This window comes from Lissotriton helveticus, chromosome 5_1, assembly GCF_964261635.1.
Source record: "Lissotriton helveticus chromosome 5_1, aLisHel1.1, whole genome shotgun sequence".
NCBI classification, from domain to species: Eukaryota; Metazoa; Chordata; class Amphibia; order Caudata; family Salamandridae; genus Lissotriton; species Lissotriton helveticus.
This window is the reverse complement of record NC_136065.1, coordinates 6,203,809-6,221,545: the sequence shown is the minus strand read 5'-3', so window position 1 is coordinate 6,221,545 and position 17,737 is coordinate 6,203,809. Positions and strand designations below refer to the sequence as shown.

The 17,737-nt window shown below is 49.2% G+C and overlaps 1 protein-coding gene across 1 annotated transcript in view; it reads right to left on the bottom strand.

The window, feature by feature from the left end:
- Nucleotides 1-17,737, bottom strand: part of LOC144754051 (class I histocompatibility antigen, Gogo-OKO alpha chain-like) — a 250,093-nt gene that overhangs the window by 37,476 nt on the left and 194,880 nt on the right. Inside the window, exon 6 of the mRNA XM_078641566.1 lies at nucleotides 16,087-16,116. Coding sequence (XP_078497692.1) covers nucleotides 16,087-16,116 — 30 coding nt within the window. The remainder of the gene's footprint in view (nucleotides 1-16,086; nucleotides 16,117-17,737) is intronic.

Here is a 17,737-nt window from a genome sequence, read left to right as displayed (position 1 = left end):
TCGCCATGGAGCTTCTCCAAGCATAACCTGCCAGCGCTTTCATCACTCTACACCCGCGGACCTTCCGTCCGTCTCCCGCCGCCCCGCCGTCTCTATCAACATCCAGAGCGGGGGCCGCAGAGTGGAGCGTGGCGAGGGGCGGACTACATAGTCCATGAGCCCTTGAGGTCCGCGTGACCGTGAGAGCGCCAGGAGGCGCTCAAAAGCATCACCGGCCTCACTGAGCGGGGGACCATTTCCTTTCCATACTTGTGCCAGAAGGGATATTGCCACGGAGCTTCTCCAAGCATAACCTGCCAGCGCTTTCATCACTCTACACCCGCGGACCTTCCGCCCGTCTCCCGCCGCCCCGCCGTCTCTATCAACATCCAGAGCGGGGGCCGCAGAGTGGAGCGTGGCGAGGGGCGGACTACATAGTCCATGAGCCCTTGAGGTCCGCGTCACCGTGAGAGCGCCAGGAGGCGCTCAAAAGCATCACCGGCCCCACCTTGCGGGACGCCAGGCGAAGCCCGGGCCAAGGGCGGGCCCGTTTTAGCCCGTTCTAGACCGAGCTAGGCTGGGCTGGCTTTATGATCCGGTCTCCAAGCTTTCAATTTAAGGTACATTTGTTCACACTCCCTAATTCCAGTTAATTTAATCTCAAAACTACTGTGTAAGGTACTCTGTCCTGCCATCATGACTAGGGGGACCAGAAGCAAGACGGCGATGAAAACTGCTCTGATCACTGGTCCGCTTGACCAATTTATTTTCAGAACTAACGAGGCCATCGATCAAAGCATTAACCCTGCTGGAGCGAAGGGTGTCACATGACCTGGCAATTGCTAGGAGGTCTTCCATGGGCCCCATAGCCTGAGCGCTATCCCCACTTCAATTAGCTCCGTCCATTCCGGTGCTACTGCAACCAAACGTTTTAGTAGAGGTTCACTCCATCCCGAAAGCTGTTGATTTGTCAGCTACCAACCTCTCTTCTGACTTTGACTCTACGGGGAATCTTGAGAAAACTCCAGACCTCCAGCTACTTCTAACTCAAGACCTAGGTCTCGAGAACCAGGTTAAGGGGGCAAAGGAGGGCGCTGTTCCTAAACAGGGCAAAGATAAAAAGAAGGGCAATTAAAAAAAAACCAAGCTATAACAACTAACAAGAAGGGGGCAACTGCTCCCCCGCCACAGGGCGCTCCAAGTGATTCCAATATTCTACTCATTAATTTACTAGAACCAACAGTAAATGCAATTACCACGGGCACGGAGGGGGGTACCTGTAGCTCATGTAGTGCTAACTCCCAGCTTTTAGTACGTTTCAGGGAACTATTAAAGCATTATTTGCAACCCCTAGAACGGAGCATAATGTCGATAGAAAAACAACTTGCGATACTTTCCCAGAAGCCACTGAATCAGCACAGCTTGGGTCAAGCAAACCCCGGGGTGGGCATAACGAATCCCCCTAGAACAGGAATCCAAGGGGCTCATCTGAACTGTGGAGCTAAACCTTCCAAGGCGACAAAAGCTCAATCTAATCAAACCAAGCCCAAAGGGCCACAAACCCCCTCTTCAACTATGCCCGGGAGCGGGCCTATGGCCAAGACTCTGGCTACTATTTCTTCTCAGCCTACCCCTTCCCAGCCCACCCGACCCAGTCTATCCCCAACAAGGGACCTCCCCAGCCATCGAATCAGAGGCCCATTCTTCCATTAATGTCCCAGCACCCTCCATCGAATCCACTGGGCGAGGGAAAGAGGGGGTTCAGGTCCAAACGCCCCGTCCATTTACCGCCAGAAGTGTCTCCCTACACTGTCATTCTTACAGGGGTCCCTGAACTGCCTATAAGTACAGAGGAACCATCCTGGTCCCTTCGGAACAAGGTCTTACAGTGGCTCAGCTTAAATAGGCCCCTACAACCCCCTTATTTAAGTCGAATATCAGCGGTGCGTAGAGTATCGTGGATTGGGGCTGAACCCAAAAGTACACAGGGAGACTGTATTATAGTAACCTGCGATGATCCAGACACTGTGGATTATATTTGTTCATGGCCAGTTCTGGCCAAGAAAGGGGGGATTGATGCATATCGCCTCTCCTACTTTTATCCATCTGCAGGTAGCCACCAGTACCCGATAGCCCCAAATTGGGTGCAACCACCAGAGCGCCCCTGGAGCTATGAGGGTCCCTGGTATACTCAGAGGAATAGGAGTAGGGAGTGGGAACCTCGGCCGTGGTATCCTAGCAGAGATCAGCATACAATGGAGGGATGGCGAGGTATTCCCGTTAGAAATAGATATGATTGCCTGGAAATGGTCGATTGACCGTCGGCCATTCTATATAGTATTAACCCGACCCAGGGGGTACTAGGGCCTGATGAGAAGCCAGGGAGTGCTTTAGCTACTCACTCTGAAATCCCTATGGCACCAAATTTACTTAATGACCCAATCATCCCTATACAGATAGCGGGTACATCTAACCCAGGTAGGATACCTGATATAGTAGAAGACCTATTAGCGGTTCAACACGAGTCATTGGTAGCATCCACAGGTATCAAGTTGGGTGTCTTTGATAAAATGCCTGCCCCACAACGAGAAAGTGATACCATAACTGCAGCTGCAGCTGTGGGTTACACAATTATTACCTGGAATATAGCCGGCATCACAGGTAAATTGAATACCCCGTTTTGGAAGGAGTTTAATCGGGGCTGGCCATGACATCATCTGCCTCCAAGAAACATGGTGTCAAGAACCTATTTACGTAGAAGGCTACTCATCTCATTGTCTAAACGCCTCTAATTCCTCATCAGGTAGAGCAAAGGATGGCCTATTGTTACTAATTTCCAACAAATTGATTAACTTTAAAACCAAAAGTTATTCTGCTGTTGGAACACACAGTCAGGTGTTACGGATGGAATCTAGCAAGGGTAAAGATCTAATTCTTGTAAATTTCTACAACAACAATTTTGACGCCTCGAGGGGAAATATTTTATTCCCCCTGGAAAGCGAAATCAAAAGGGTATCGGCAACTTCACGTAGAATGGTAGTCATCCTTTGGGCCGGCGATTTTAATATTCAGCCATGCCCTTTAGCAATGGGTAACCCTTGTGGTTTTAGAAAAGAGATGGGCAGCAGTGTCGTGGCTGAGAGTGTGGATTGCCTACACTTCCCACACTGTAATTATGGCTCGATATTAAATAAATTGCTAGTCAAATTTGACCTAGATTTGCTTAGTTGTAACAAGAACAAGCTCAATCTTACTTGTCCTACATTCACAGGTAGGAACGCCAACACCAATATTGATCACATTTTGATGTCCAATAATAGCGAATACACTAATCTGTGAGTTAGGGAAGAAATCCTAAGTGATCATAATAGTATCTCTTTGACTCTATTGGGTTGGGGAACAAAGCCATCCAATAACGAAATCTGCTTCACGGACATAGTCCCCACGAGACCGAACGGCCCAAGGATCAAATGGGCCGGAATCGATCCAGTGAAAAAACATAAGGAGGTAGTAGAAAAATGCAGAAATTAGATTAATTTTTGTCTTGGAGATGTCACCAATTCTGCAACCCTGCTTTCAAGCTTTATTAGGATAAACACAACCATTGAAGGAATATTTACAAAGAAACAGACAAAAAATAGAGCTGTTAGGTTGGGTTGGTTTGACAAACATTGTACATCATCCCTACGTAAACTTAAAAAGGCACTTAGTAATAAACCACGCAACAACATTAACATCAAAATATTGTGTGCCAATTACAAGGTGGCCCTTTCCAATAGGAAAAAGGTCCTGCAAGAAGAAGCTTGGCATAATTTAAACTTAGCAGCTGAAATGCAAAACAGCAAACTCTACTGGGAGACCATTAACAGCCCCTTTCTAAACACAGACGGTATCCTGGAACTAACATCCTATGTAGCTTGCAATGCATGGATAGAACATTATACTAATATTTTCAATCCCGACGGGAAGTCTTTAGAAACCCTGGCCCATGAGGTTTCTGTTTGGTTGCCCTTACCACTGGGAATAAGCCTGGATGAGGTTTACGAAGGCCTGTCCAATAGTAAAGGAGGAAAGGCTCCGGGCCCAGACGGAGTACCCATAGACCTACTTAAAACTGAGATGAATCTGTGGGCGCCCATTCTGGTGAGGCTTTTTAATGCAGCAGCAGAGGGCTGCTTTCCACCATCATAGGGACAGTCGGTTATCATACCACTTTTTAAGAAAGGCAGCAAATCGGAGGCATGTAATCATCGTCCCATTTCATTGTTGGATGCATCAGTCAAGGTAATGAGTCGAATTATGCTGAAGCGACTGGAACCCTGGGCAACTGACAGGGATATTTTAACTAAGGTCCAATACGGTTTCAGGAAAGGCATGGGGACACTTGAACAGTGTGTCAATCTAGATCTTTTAATTAACAAATATACAGAAGTTAAAAAAGGCAGCCTGTTTCTTTGTTTCGCGGATTTGAGTAGCGCGTTCGACCTGGTTGACCACTCTATACTATGGCAGGTTCTGATAGAGTCGGGAGCACCCAAGGAGATTGTTCATTTCCTGTCCAGGCTCTATGAGAGATCGTCATGCAAGGTGCGCTACGGTCCCCTAGGCGAATGCACTCCTTTCTTTAAAGTTTCAAGAGGCATTCGCCAGGGCTGTGTACTGGCCCCCCTTTTATTTTCTCTTTTTATTAACCAAATTGATCCCATTCTGTGCGAGATTCCCGGAGATGCACCATTGATAGGAGGGAAACCGGTTCCAATCTTATTGTATGCGGATGACGCTGTGTTATTGTCTCGCACACAGATTGGTTTACAGCGTCTTATTGACAGATTTATGTTGTTTATTGAAAGTAGGAGACTACTAGTAAATACATCTAAAACCTTTGTACTGTCCTGTGGGATGAAAGATAAGAAAGCTAACTCTACCTTTTTTATAGAAAAGGTTAAGATGATACAAGTTAAAACCTTTTGCTATCTAGGAATTACTTATGCAAACAATGGGACATGGCAACCCGAGCTCGACAATATCAGCTTAAAAATGATAAGGTCCACTAATAGTATTTTAAAATTTTCATCTAAACTTGGGGTGAGGAGCATCAAAGATATGTGTGGAGTGGTGTGGCTCACTGGTTAGAGGCGGCAGACCCGTAAGCAGAGGACGGCCCGGGACCAGGGTTCGATTCCCGACGCGGCAGGGTCGTGGACCAGGGTCAGCGGGCTCGATAATTCTCGCCTCGGTGCCTACTCCAGTCAGGGACCACACTTGGCAACTCTGGGCATTAGCTTGCCTCATCTTCACAACGGCCCCCCAGACCGCCAGGGATGCTTGGTCGCACCTTAGAGATACCCATTAGGGACCATCTCTCAGGGTGAGCCAGGACGGGTTCCCCAGCGGTCAAAGCGCGGAGATACTCCTCCGGGAGTTGATTCTAGCGCTATATAAACCCACAATTAAATTCAATTAAATTAAAGATATGATGAACATCTACAATGTAAGATGTGTTACATCAACGCTGTACGGTGCGGGGGTGTGGGGACATTGTGTTGGCCCAACTGTGCAGAGAGAAGAAAATAAGTTCCTCAGAAAGTTGCTGTGCGTCCCACCTTCAGCATCAGTAGAACTGATTCACGAAGAAGTCGGAATCAAATTTATCTCTGATTTAGCAGCACTACGTCCCTTGCTGCTATGGCGCTCAATCTGGGCCAAGACTGAAACACAATTTACCCAGGAGATAATCCTTGATTGTCTCAGGTTGGACCACTCTTCGCGAATCATGTGGCTTAAATACATACACCACTGGTTCAATCTTCTATTTAAGTTTGACATATTTCTTGACCTCAAATCTGTTGTATCCATCCCCAAAAACGACATAAAACAAAGGTTTTTAAATCACAAGAAGGAGTGTCGTGACAGGGTGTCCGGAACGTTACAATCTGTGATGTCCTACCGGGAATGTAATCCAATTACCGGTTTCCAACCTTATCTTTCTAGTGTTACTCGTAACTCTCACCGGTTTGTTTTAACACGCTTAAGGTTGGGAATCGTACACCATCTTGTTGCATTCCCTGTAATGAAAGCCAGATCCGATACCGTATGCCCTTGTGACAACATCTCACGTCAGAGTTGCTGCCACTTTTTATTGTTTTGTAAATGTTATCATTCTTTTAGGATATTATATCTAAAACCCATCTTTTTAAAAAATAATGTTTGTTCTACAAAGAATGCTTTACAGCTACTATCCTGTTTAAAGGATCTGGATATTTGTTTTTTTGTTGCGTCATATATACTAAAATGTACAGCTGCCAGGAAAGCCATAGTCATTTGATGCATTTGACCGTGTTTTAACTCTATGTCTTCCTGTCTGTATATTTGTATGTATTATAAGTGAATTTAGTTTTTATCAGGTAATAGACTGTGTATCGTCTAAATCCAAATTGTACTGGTCAAATTATGTTTTTAGACTGTAATATATTATGTCTATGATGGTTTTTAGATAGTTTTTAGATTTGGTGACCTTGATGAAATTTTAGAATCAATGTTAAATATGTAAATCTGTCTTGCTTGTATGGTTTGTTTTACAAATCGAATAAAGCTTTTGAACACGAGAGAGTGGACGTAGGGGATATATTGAGTGAAGTATAGGCTGAGAAATAGGGAAGTGCATTGGAAATGCTAAATTAGAAGAAAGTGATAAATATATAGATCCATAAGTGCCCTTAACAGGCTCAAACAGGCAACTGCCCTTGTCCTCTCCGCCCTTAACAGGCCCAAACAGGCAACTGCCCTTGTCCTCTCCACCCTTAGCCTCAAAGCCCGGGCTGAGGCGCCCTAAGCCTGGCCTTTTATAGCCCTATTAATCAGGTGACCCCATCAGCCAATGGGAACCCTAGCCCTAACACTATCCAATCACAACACTAGCCCTAAAATTCTAGAACCAATAAGAGACCAGGACCTTACAGCCAATCTTAGCCCTAGTCCAAGCACCCAATCAGTTCAAAAACCCTAATCTCTACGTACAATAGAGGCCCTAGCCCTACCAGTAGTCCCACCCCAAATCCAAGCAACCAATGGCACAGGAAGCCCTTGCCCCTACTTCCAATAGAAAGCCTTACCCTACTGTTAGTCCCACAACCAGTCCAGCAACCAATCACACCAGAAGCCCTAATCGCTACTTCCAATTAAAAGTCTAACCCTAGCCCTAGTCTCACCCTAGTCCCAACAACCAATGACACAGGAAAGCCTAGTCCCTACTTCCAATAGAAATCCTAACCCTAGCCCTAGTCCCAACCCTACATTTATTGAATCGCAGACCCAGAAACTAATCAGAACACTCAAATACCCAACCAATGAGGACACTAACCCTAATCCAATAGAAACATCAGCTACAACAACCAATCAGTGTACACATGTACAAAACAATATCAGACCATATAAGGTCCCAGCGACCTCAGACAAGGTTGCTTTTCCTGTTCAAAATCTCCTAGGAGACAGACAGGCTCAATCCACACTTTGGACTTCTGCAGGTAAAGACCTCACTAACTTGAAATCTAACAATACTGTTTGAATACAACTTTATTCTCTCTAATGTCCAAAAAACGAAGTGCACAGTCCCTAGTAAACACAGTTTAAACAACTCACAGAAGCAGCCTCTGATGTAGAATATCCCTGCTTCTGGGGAGGAGGCAGGGGAGCTGGTTTCACTGGCTTGTGAACACAAAATGGTGGCTGGGGTGCAATGTTTTAACATACAGGTCTTAGCACAGAGCAAAGGAGAAACTGAAAGTCATCAGCAATGAAAGGGAAAAACTACAGAGTTAGGACAGCAAATCCCACAATTCAACACATTAAATAGAAGCAATCAATGGCAGGAAAAAGCACAGGTTTAAAACACAAAACAGGTGATAAAATATCCAATCACAGACAGGTTAAAACTACAATTTTTAAACTGTAACAACCACAGGCAAAGACAGAAATCACAGAAAGGGAAAATCGTTAAAACTTTAGTTTTGGGGAAGAGACAACACTAGTCTCCCTCCTTACCACTTCCTGGACTCTGCTCACTGCAATCTGGGGCACAGGGAGGCTGCAACTCACAAGATGGAGAATTATTTGGGGTGCACTCAGCAAGGCCTTAAGGGGCCTGGGGTAGTGTGAGGGGACGGCTCAGAGTTGCCTGGTAGTTGAGTAGCCAATCCCCAGTCCTGGGTCTGCTGGCCTGGAGGGGGGTGGGGGGGCTGGGGAGTTGTTTTTCCTGTTCAGAATCTCCTAGGAGACAGACAGGCTCAATCCACACTTTGGTCTTCTGCAGGTAAAGGCCTCACTAACTTGAAATCTAACAATACTGTTTGAATAAAACTTTACTCCCTCTACTGGCCAAAGAACGAAGGTAGGCTATTCAACTACCAGGCATGCTTTTTCCCCACAAATAACATGCATACCAGGCTGGTCAGGGACATGGGGGTGACCATTTAACTAGATTCCCATCGGATCACGCTCTTGTAAGTACGGTGGAATGCCCTCGACCAGGGACCTCAACAGTGGAGGACGCCCTCCGATATTCTGGAGGATCAGTAGGGGAGGGAGACGCTGCCCCACAGGGCCCGGACTGACCGTTGCGGGCACCGGGCAATCCCCCGGTGCACCGCAAGGGTAGGGGCCGATTTTGGGCCGTTTCTGCAGCATAGCTGCAAAATCGGCCCTGTAACAAAATCGGCCGAAAACCGGCCCGGCAAAGAGCTCGGTCGCACCCCCAACCTCCCCGGGGGGGGGGGGGGGGCGGCGGCCGAGCACTTTGCCGGGGCCGGTTTTGGTTCCCAGTCTGGCCCTGCTGCCCCGGTGCTGTCGGACTACAGGACACTCATTTGGAGGGGGACATTCAGTAGAAACACGGAGAGGGAGGCAATGAAGATGGTATTGAGGGGCCTGGGTATGGGACTCACCCGTGGAGTCCGTTGAAAGCTATAGCGTGAGTTGAGGGATACGGAAGATGCCTTAGTAGAGATGCAGTATGGTGACCAAGCACACCCCACTGAAAGTGCCCGAGAGAGTATGTGACGTGAGAAAATTAGAGACGTCTGGGGCAGGCTGGACAAATACACGCTCTGCCATTACAGACTCTGCGCACGGAGCAGACACCAGCGCTAATGACCTGCTTGCGCAACACAATGGGAGACATGGTACACTCCCGGGTAGGCATACTGGAAGTGTTTCAACAGCATTTACTGGCCGGATATACCATGTCCCATTTTTGGGGGGCTGAAACTGACGCGCCTCCCACTGGCGGGGAAGAAGGAATTGGAGGCACAACTAACAGCTGAGGAGATACTCTAGGAACTGCGGGAGCTGCCCAGGGGCAAGGTGCCCATGGGGGGGGGGGGGATTCCTGTTTGCATTTTATCAGGCCTACTCAGAGAAGTTTTTAACACTAGGGGGGGTTTTGTCCTTTAAGTCCTGGCTGGACAAGTGTACATTATATCAAAGCAGAGATGCCAGGGCTCGAATTCAGTTCACAACTGCTTTTTATTTAGCAGCTATGTGCCTTCTTTAAGTAGATTCAGAAGGTTCATGTATTCATTCATACATTTCTTTTCAAATTTCAAATTGTTTACATTTTATACAAACGTCAGAGGTTTAGACAAACCTTACAGTTAAAATGATACATGCATAAATCATACATATAATGCTTTGTAAATAATAAATAGAAACTTTCATTGACAATTAAACAGGGCTATTTCAACATTAGATCAACTCGATCTGACACACCTGTACTTATTTTTCTGCTAGTCCTAACAGTCTAGCGTGCATATTTATTAGGACTAAACACATTGGGCCTTATGACTTTTACTACAATCGCCCTAAATTCGTGTACGTGGATACTCTGATCCGAACCGTCAAGGTTTAGATTCCCTTGAAAACAGCCAAACAGCCGACGCGTTTCCAAACCCTTTATTCTGTTTACAGGGTTCTTCCTCAGGGCTGAGCTGTGTGCCTCTTCTCTCGAAAATGTTTGTTATCGTTTTCGGGCACAGGGCGTCTGATTGTCCTTCTGTATCGCCATTGCTTGATCTATCCTTAAGAGTTCTCAAAAACGTGCGTTGTCCATATATGAAGATCTTTTTGGTTCAGCGATGCTTAGTTTTGTGACCTGGAAGGGTGTGTGCCTAGTATGCGGTTCCACTCTGTTGTGTTTTCTTCGTGTTGTTCTCCTATTAGGTAGGGTCTCTCTTTTGGATGTACCCGAGTCTGTTTTAGTGATCCCCGTGTGGCCGCATGAATGGTGTTTGATTTACCGCGAGTCGACTACTGATGTCAAACCTCAGTAGTCGAAGATCTTCATATATGGACAACGCACCTTTTTGAGAACTCTTAAGGATAGATCAAGCAATGGCGATACAGAAGGACAATCAGACGCCCTGTGCCCGAAAACGATAACAAACATTTTCGAGAGAAGAGGCACACAGCTCAGCCCTGAGGAAGAACCCTGTAAACAGAATAAAGGGTTTGGAAACGCGTCGGCTGTTTGGCTGTTTTCAAGGGAATCTAAACCTTGACGGTTCGGATCAGAGTATCCACGTACACGAATATAGGGCGATTGTAGTAAAAGTCATAAGGCCCAATGTGTTTAGTCCTAATAAATATGCACGCTAGACTGTTAGGACTAGCTGAAAAATAAGTACAGGTGTATCAGATCGAGTTGATCTAATGTTGAAATAGCCCTGTTTAATTGTCAATGAAAGTTTCTATTTATTATTTACAAAGCATTATATGTATGATTTATGCATGTATCATTTTAACTGTAAGGTTTGTCTAAACCTCTGACGTTTGTATAAAATGTAAACAATTTGAAATTTGAAAAGAAATGTATGAATGAATACATGAACCTTCTGAATCTACTTAAAGAAGGCACATAGCTGCTAAATAAAAAGCAGTTGTGAACTGAATTCGAGCCCTGGCATCTCTGCTTTGATATAATACTCAGAGAAGTTGGCACAACCACTATTGCAAGTATGAGGAGGCGTCTGAACGGGGACTCTTGCCCCATCCCTGCGGGAAGGGGAAATATGCATGCTATTGGAACAGGGGATGACGGTCGGGACCCTGCGGCATAGCGCCCGGTCACTATGCATAACTCTGATGCTAAAATACTCTGTAAAGCACTGGTGAGGCGACTGTCCCTACATATGCCCACCTCATCCATGAGGATCAGTGTGGGCTTATCCCGGTCTGCAACACGAGCATAAATATAAGGCGATTATCACATGTCATGCATGAGGTAGAACATTAGGAGGAGGAGCTGGCGCTAGTGGCCGTCGACCCCGAGAAAGCGTTTGACACTGTGGATTGGGGATACCTCCAGGAGGTATTAAGGGGTGCGGTACAACATTGGGAGGAGGAACCGGCGCTAGTGGCCGTCGACCTCGAGAAGGCGTTTGATGCTGTGGATTGGGGATACCTCCAGGAGGTAATCAGGGGTGAGGTAGAACATTGGGATGAGGAACTAGCTCTAGTGGCCGTCGACCTCGAGAAGGCGTTTGACACTGTGGATTGGGGAGACCTCCAGGAAGTATTAAGGGCAGCGTGATTCAGCCTGCGGTTCTGCTGGTGGTTCAGACCTCTTTATACGAAGCCGAACGTCCGGGTACGAGTGGGTCAGAGCTGGGAAGAAAAATGGACATTGGAGCGAGGAACGGTGCAGGGCTGCCTATTGTCGCCCTTGATCTTCACCTATGGCAGTATGGGCTGGACAGGAACTTGAGCGATGGGGCGACGCATAGGGCAGAGATGACATTTAATATCGCTGTATGCCGAAGATGCCCTGCTCTACATCACATCCCCCCGTGATGCGGTCCCCAGAATATTGCTCTAGAAGACTTTGGTGACTGCTCCAGTTTAATAGGATCAAGCCCCTGCTCTTCCCACTCGCTGGTTTGTCTGTGCTCCACTGGAGAGACTTCAGAGGCTTGGATCACGTTGGCAGACTGGGCACTTTTGATATCTGGGTGTACAGGTGGCACTCGAGGGCTTGCATTGGTACAGCTCCATGTGACTGGAGTGATCGAAGCTTTGAAGCGATCGGTGGCATCTGGAACCCCCTCTGTGTACAACTTTTTTAAATGTATTCTTCATGTGCATCCGCACATTTTTAAATTGTTTTCTTTGGCACTAAGAAGATTTTATGAATGTATAACTGATCGAATAAATTGTACAATTTTCTACACATCATTCTAAAGTGTTTTTTATGATTGTTTTATGATTTCTATTTTCCTCTACTATTGTGATTTATTATACGTGTGGTGTAGGCATTGAAAGGGTAGTGATGTATCCCCTTAGCATCATCTTGTAGCTAAGTTTTCCCAAGTTATGGGCTGTCTAGGGACTTTTGTACTTTCTTTTTCTTTATCTGGAACCCCCTGCCGCTCTCCCTCATGGGTAGAATAGAGTCTGGGACCCCCTGCCACTCTCCCTCATGGGTAGAATAGCGGTGTCTAGGATGGTTGTCCCCCGCGCTTCCTCATGGGTAGAAGAGCGGTGTCTAGGATGGTTGTCCCCCCGCGCTGCCTCATGGGTAGAAGAGCGGTGTTTGGGATGGTTGTCCCCCGCGCTCCATCATGGGTAAAAGAGCGGTGTCTGGGATGGTTGTCCCCCGGCGCTGCCTCATGGGTAGAAGAGCGGTGTTTGGGATGGTTGTCCCCCGCGCTCCATCATGGGTAGAAGAGCGGTGTCTGGGATGGGTGTCCCCCTGCACTCCCTCATGGGTAGAATAGGGGTGTCAGGGATGGTTATCCCCCCGCGCTCCCTCATGGGTAGAATAGGGGTGTCTGGGATGGTTGTCTCCCCGCGCTCCCTCATTGGTAGAAGAGTCGTCTCTGGGATGGTTGTCCTCCACGCTCCCTCATGGGTAGAATACGGGTGTCTGGGATAGTTGTTCTCCCACGCTCCTTCATGGGTAGAAGAGTGGTGTCTGGGATGGTTGTCCCCCTGCGCTCCCTCATGGGTAGAAGAGCGGTGTCTGGGATGGTTGTCCCCGTGTGCTCCCTCATGGGTAGAATAGGAGTGTCTGGGATAGTTGTCCTCCCGCGTTCCCTCATGGGTAGAAGATCGGTGTCTGGGATGGTTGTCCCCCCGCCCTCCGTCATGAAAAGAGTAGCGGTGTCTGGGATGGTTGTCCCCCGCGCTCCCTCATGGGTAGAATAGCGGTGTCTGGGATGGTTGTCCCCCCGCCCTCCCTCATGAAAAGAGTAGCGGTGTCTGGGATGGTTGTCCCCCAGCACTCCCTCATTGGTAGAAGTGCGGTGTCTGGGATGGTTGTCCCCCCGCAGTAACTCATGGGTAGAATAGCGGTGTCTGGGATGGTTGTCCCCCGCGCTCCCTCATTGGTAGAAGAGCGGTGTCTGGGATGGTTGTCCCCGTGCTCCCTCATGAGTAGAAGAGCGGCGTCTGGGATGGTTGTCCCCCCGCGCTCCCTCATGGGTAGAAGAGCGGTGTCTGTGACCTCCTGCCGCTCTCCCTCATGGGTAGAAGAGTGGTGTCTAGGATGGTTGTCCCCCGTGCTCCATCATGGGTAGAAGAGCGGTGTCTGTGACTCCCTGCCGCTCTCCCTCATGGGTAGAAGAGTGGTGTCTAGGATGGTTGTCCCCCCCTGCTCCCTCACGGGTAGAAGAGTGGTGTCTGGGATGGTTGTCCCCCCGCGCTCCCTCATGGGTAGAAGAGCGGTGTCTGTGACCCCCTGCCGCTCTCCCTCATGGGTAGAAGAGTGGTGTCTAGGATGGTTGTCCCCCAGCGCTCCCTCATTGGTAGAAGTGCGGTGTCTGGGATGGTTGTCCCCGTGCTCCCTCATGGGTAGAAGAGCGGTGTCTGTGACCCCCTGCCGCTCTCCCTCATGGGTGGAAGAGTGGTGTCTGGGATGGTTGTCCCCCCGTGCTCCCTCATGGGTAGAAGAGTGGTGTCTGGGATGGTTGTCCCCCCGCGCTCCATCATGGGTAGAAGAGCGGTGTCTGGGACCCCCTGCCGCTCTCCCTCATGGGTAGAATAGGGGTGTCTGGGATGGATGTCCCCCGCGCTCCCTCATGGGTAGAATACGGGTGTCTGGGATAGTTGTTCTCCCGCGCTCCTTCATGGGTAGAAGAGCGGTGTCTCGGATGGTTGTCCCCCTGCGCTCCCTCATGGGTAGAAGAGTGGTGTCTGGGATGGTTGTCCCCCCGTGCACACTCATGGGTAGAATAGGAGTGTCTGGGATAGTTGTCCTCCCGCGTTCCCTCATGGGTAGAAGAGCGGTGTCTGGGATGGTTGTCCCCCGCGCTCCCTCATGGGTAGAATAGCGGTGTCTGGGATGGTTGTCCCCCAGCGCTCCTTCATTGGTAGAAGTGCGGTGTCTGGGATGGCTGTCCCCCCGCAGTCCCTCATGGGTAGAATAGCAGTGTCTGGGATGGTTGTCCCCCGCGCTCCCTCATTGGTAGAAGACCGGTGTCTGGGATGGTTGTCCCCCGCGCTCCCTCATTGGTAGAAGAGCGGTGTCTGGGATGGTTGTCCCCCAGCGCTCCCTCATTGGTAGAAGTGCGGTGTCTGGGATGGTTGTCCCCCCGCAGTCCCTCATGGGTAGAATAGCAGTGTCTGGGATGATTGTCCCCCGCGCTCCCTCATTGGTAGAAGAGCGGTGTCTGTGACCCCCTGCCGCTCTCCCTCATTGGTAGAAGAGCGGCGTCTGGGATGGTTGTCCCCCCCTGCTCCCTCACGGGTAGAAGAGTGGTGTCTGGGATGGTTGTCCCCCCGCGCTCCCTCATTGGTAGAAGAGCGGTGTCTGGGATGGTTGTCCCCCCGCGCTCCCTCATTGGTAGAAGAGCGGTGTCTGGGATGGTTGTCCCCCACGCTCCCTCATGGGTAGAATAGGGGTGTCTGGGATGGTTGTCCCCCACGCTCCCTCATGCGTAGAAGAGCGGTCTCTGGGATGGTTTTCCCCCACGTTCCCTCATGGGTAGAAGAGCGGTGTCTGGTATGGGTGTCCCCCGGCATTCCCTCATGGGTAGAAGAGCGTGTCTGGGATGGTTGTCCCCCCGTGCTCCCTCATGGGTAGAAGAGCAGTGTCTGGGATGGTTGTCCCCCGCGCTCCCTCATTGGTAGAAGAGCGGTGTCTGGGATGGTTGTCCCCCCGCGCTCCCTCATGGGTAGAAGAGCGGTGTCTGTGACCCCCTGCCGCTCTCCCTCATGGGTAGAAGAGTGGTGTCTGGGATGGTTGTCCCCCGTGCTCCCTCATGGGTAGAAGAGCGGTGTCTGTGACTCCCTGCCGCTCTCCCTCATGGGTAGAAGAGCGGTGTCTGGGATGGTTGTCCCCCCGCGCTCCCTCATGGGTAGAAGAGCGGTGTCTGTGACTCCCTGCCGCTCTCCCTCATTGGTAGAAGAGTGGTGTCTGGGATGGTTGTCCTCCCGCGTTCCCTCATGGGTAGAAGAGCGGTGTCTGGGACCCCCTGCCGCTCTCCCTCATGGGTAGAATAGGGGTGTCTGGGATGGTTGTCCTCCCGCGTTCCCTCATGGGTAGAAGAGCGGTGTCTGGGATGGTTGTCCCCCCGCGCTCCCTCATGGGTAGAAGAGCAGTGTATGGGATGGTTGTCCCCCGCGCTCCCTCATGGGTAGAAGAGCGGTGTCTGTGACCCCCTGCCGCTCTCCCTCATGGGTAGAAGAGTGGTGTCTGGGATGGTTGTCCCCCGTGCTCCCTCATGGGTAGAAGAGCGGTGCCTGTGACCCCCTGCCGCTCTCCCTCATGGGTAGAAGAGCGGTGTCTGGGATGGTTGTCCTCCCGCGTTCCCTCATGGGTAGAAGAGCGGTGTCTGGGACCCCCTGCCGCTCTCCCTCATGGGTAGAATAGGGGTGTCTGGGATGGTTGTCCTCCCGCGTTCCCTCATGGGTAGAAGAGTTGTCCCCCCCCCCCCCGCCCCTTGGATGTTCTACGGACAATGATCACAGTTTGACACAGAAAGACTTCCTGGTTTCACTCAAGATGTTCTGGTTTCTTTGCCATTTTGTCCTTTAACAATCATGAGAACATTGAGTGTCTTCTCTCACTCACTCTCAGAGACTCACAAATCTCAACATAAAAAAGTCAGAGTCACTCACCTTGGTTTGCTGCAGCATAGGAAGATTTTCCTGAAAAATAAAACACATTTTATGAGATGTAAGGTCACAGAAGTCACTCAGTCTATGGTCTCACTGGGTGATCACAAATGTTTACATTAGGAGGTTGGAGCAGAGAGGGGGGAGTGAAGCTCAGCCTCAGGGGCGCAGCTTAGTCAGGGAGATTTGGGAGTGTCAATCTCACATTTTCCAACTACAAAGCACTGGGCCACAGGGAGAATATCTGAAGTGACCAAGGTCCTGGATGGACGGTTCCCATGAGGAGAAAGGAGAGGTGTGGCGCAGAGGCCAGAGCGGCTGACTCCGGAGCATGGGCGTCAATGTTCCATGAGGAGAAGGGTCGGTAGCGATTTGCATTAGGTTGGTCTTTGGAGCTGATTTAGAGTTTGGCGGACGGGTACTCTGTAGCAACCCGCCAAACTCAAGGTCTGCCACCTGGTCTGCCGCCCGATTTAAAGTTGGGCACACCGCAGGTTTTACGCTGACGGAGTAAATTCTACTCTGTCAGGGTAAAACTTCCTTCGACAGCCCGATGGATTCGGTGCCATCGGAAGTAAGCCATCTGACCCAGTTTAGAGTGGACGGTTAGATGGGGTTTTTTACTCTCCGTCACTGCCAGATATATCCTGAGGGAGAGTAGAAAAAAGAAACAATTGTGAACATCATGAAAACTGGTAGAGTTCATTATTTTTTTTTCAAATAAACTCCATCTTTGGGAGTCTGTTTTTGAAAAACAAACATTTTTGGAAAACCTTGACAGTCAGCCACCATGTGTGACGGAGCCATCCATTGAACCCATCCTACAGTGACAGGATCCGCCATGACAGCGGTGCCTGCCAATGTATAGAGATGTCTGTTGAGCTGGCAGACATCCCTACATTTGGTGGGAGGAGTCGAGGCAGTACAGTTCTAGGCCACACCTCCTGCCTTTACTCCATCTGCTACATCCTGAAGAAGGCCCTCGTCTAGAGAGGTCCAGCGGGTAAACAAAGTGGTTTGGATTCCTACCCAGAGGGATTGCCAGTGGTTAGTCTGTTTGCACACACTTGTCCCATTACCTTCTGGGTGTTTGATTGCAAGTTCAATGCCTGGAAACCTGAGAGTGGGGCAGCTTTCCAAGCGTACTTCTGCCAATGTTTGTGAATTCTTAACAGTAGTAAATTTGCATCCGTTCTATGAGTATTTCTATGGGTGCAGATTTGCTACTTCATGTGTAAACTATCCTAGAAATGAAGCCGTTCTGCTCTCTCCATGCGCTGGCATCCTTTGGGCTGCCTTGAGCTCTGGTGCAAAGGTGTCTGCGTTATGCACCTTCCTGCACAAACATTCTCCTTTGAGACTTTTTCCCCTTTCTATGCATGCTGCAGAATGCGGCACACATGCAAAGAGGAAATAATGAGGAGAAATAAGGAAAATGCTACTTACCAGTATGCATCTGTTCTTGGCATGTAGAGCTGCAGAGTTCTACACTATGCATAGATTTCCACCTAGTGTTGGGCCCGGATGTTTGCAGTTTGTTTTGTAGAAAGTCTTTGGAAGTCACGGGGTAGGTGACTCCTCCTTTGGATCATACTGGGCATGGTCATCGGCTCCATCCCCAGATTGTTTTTCGCCATTAGGGAAGTGATGGAGC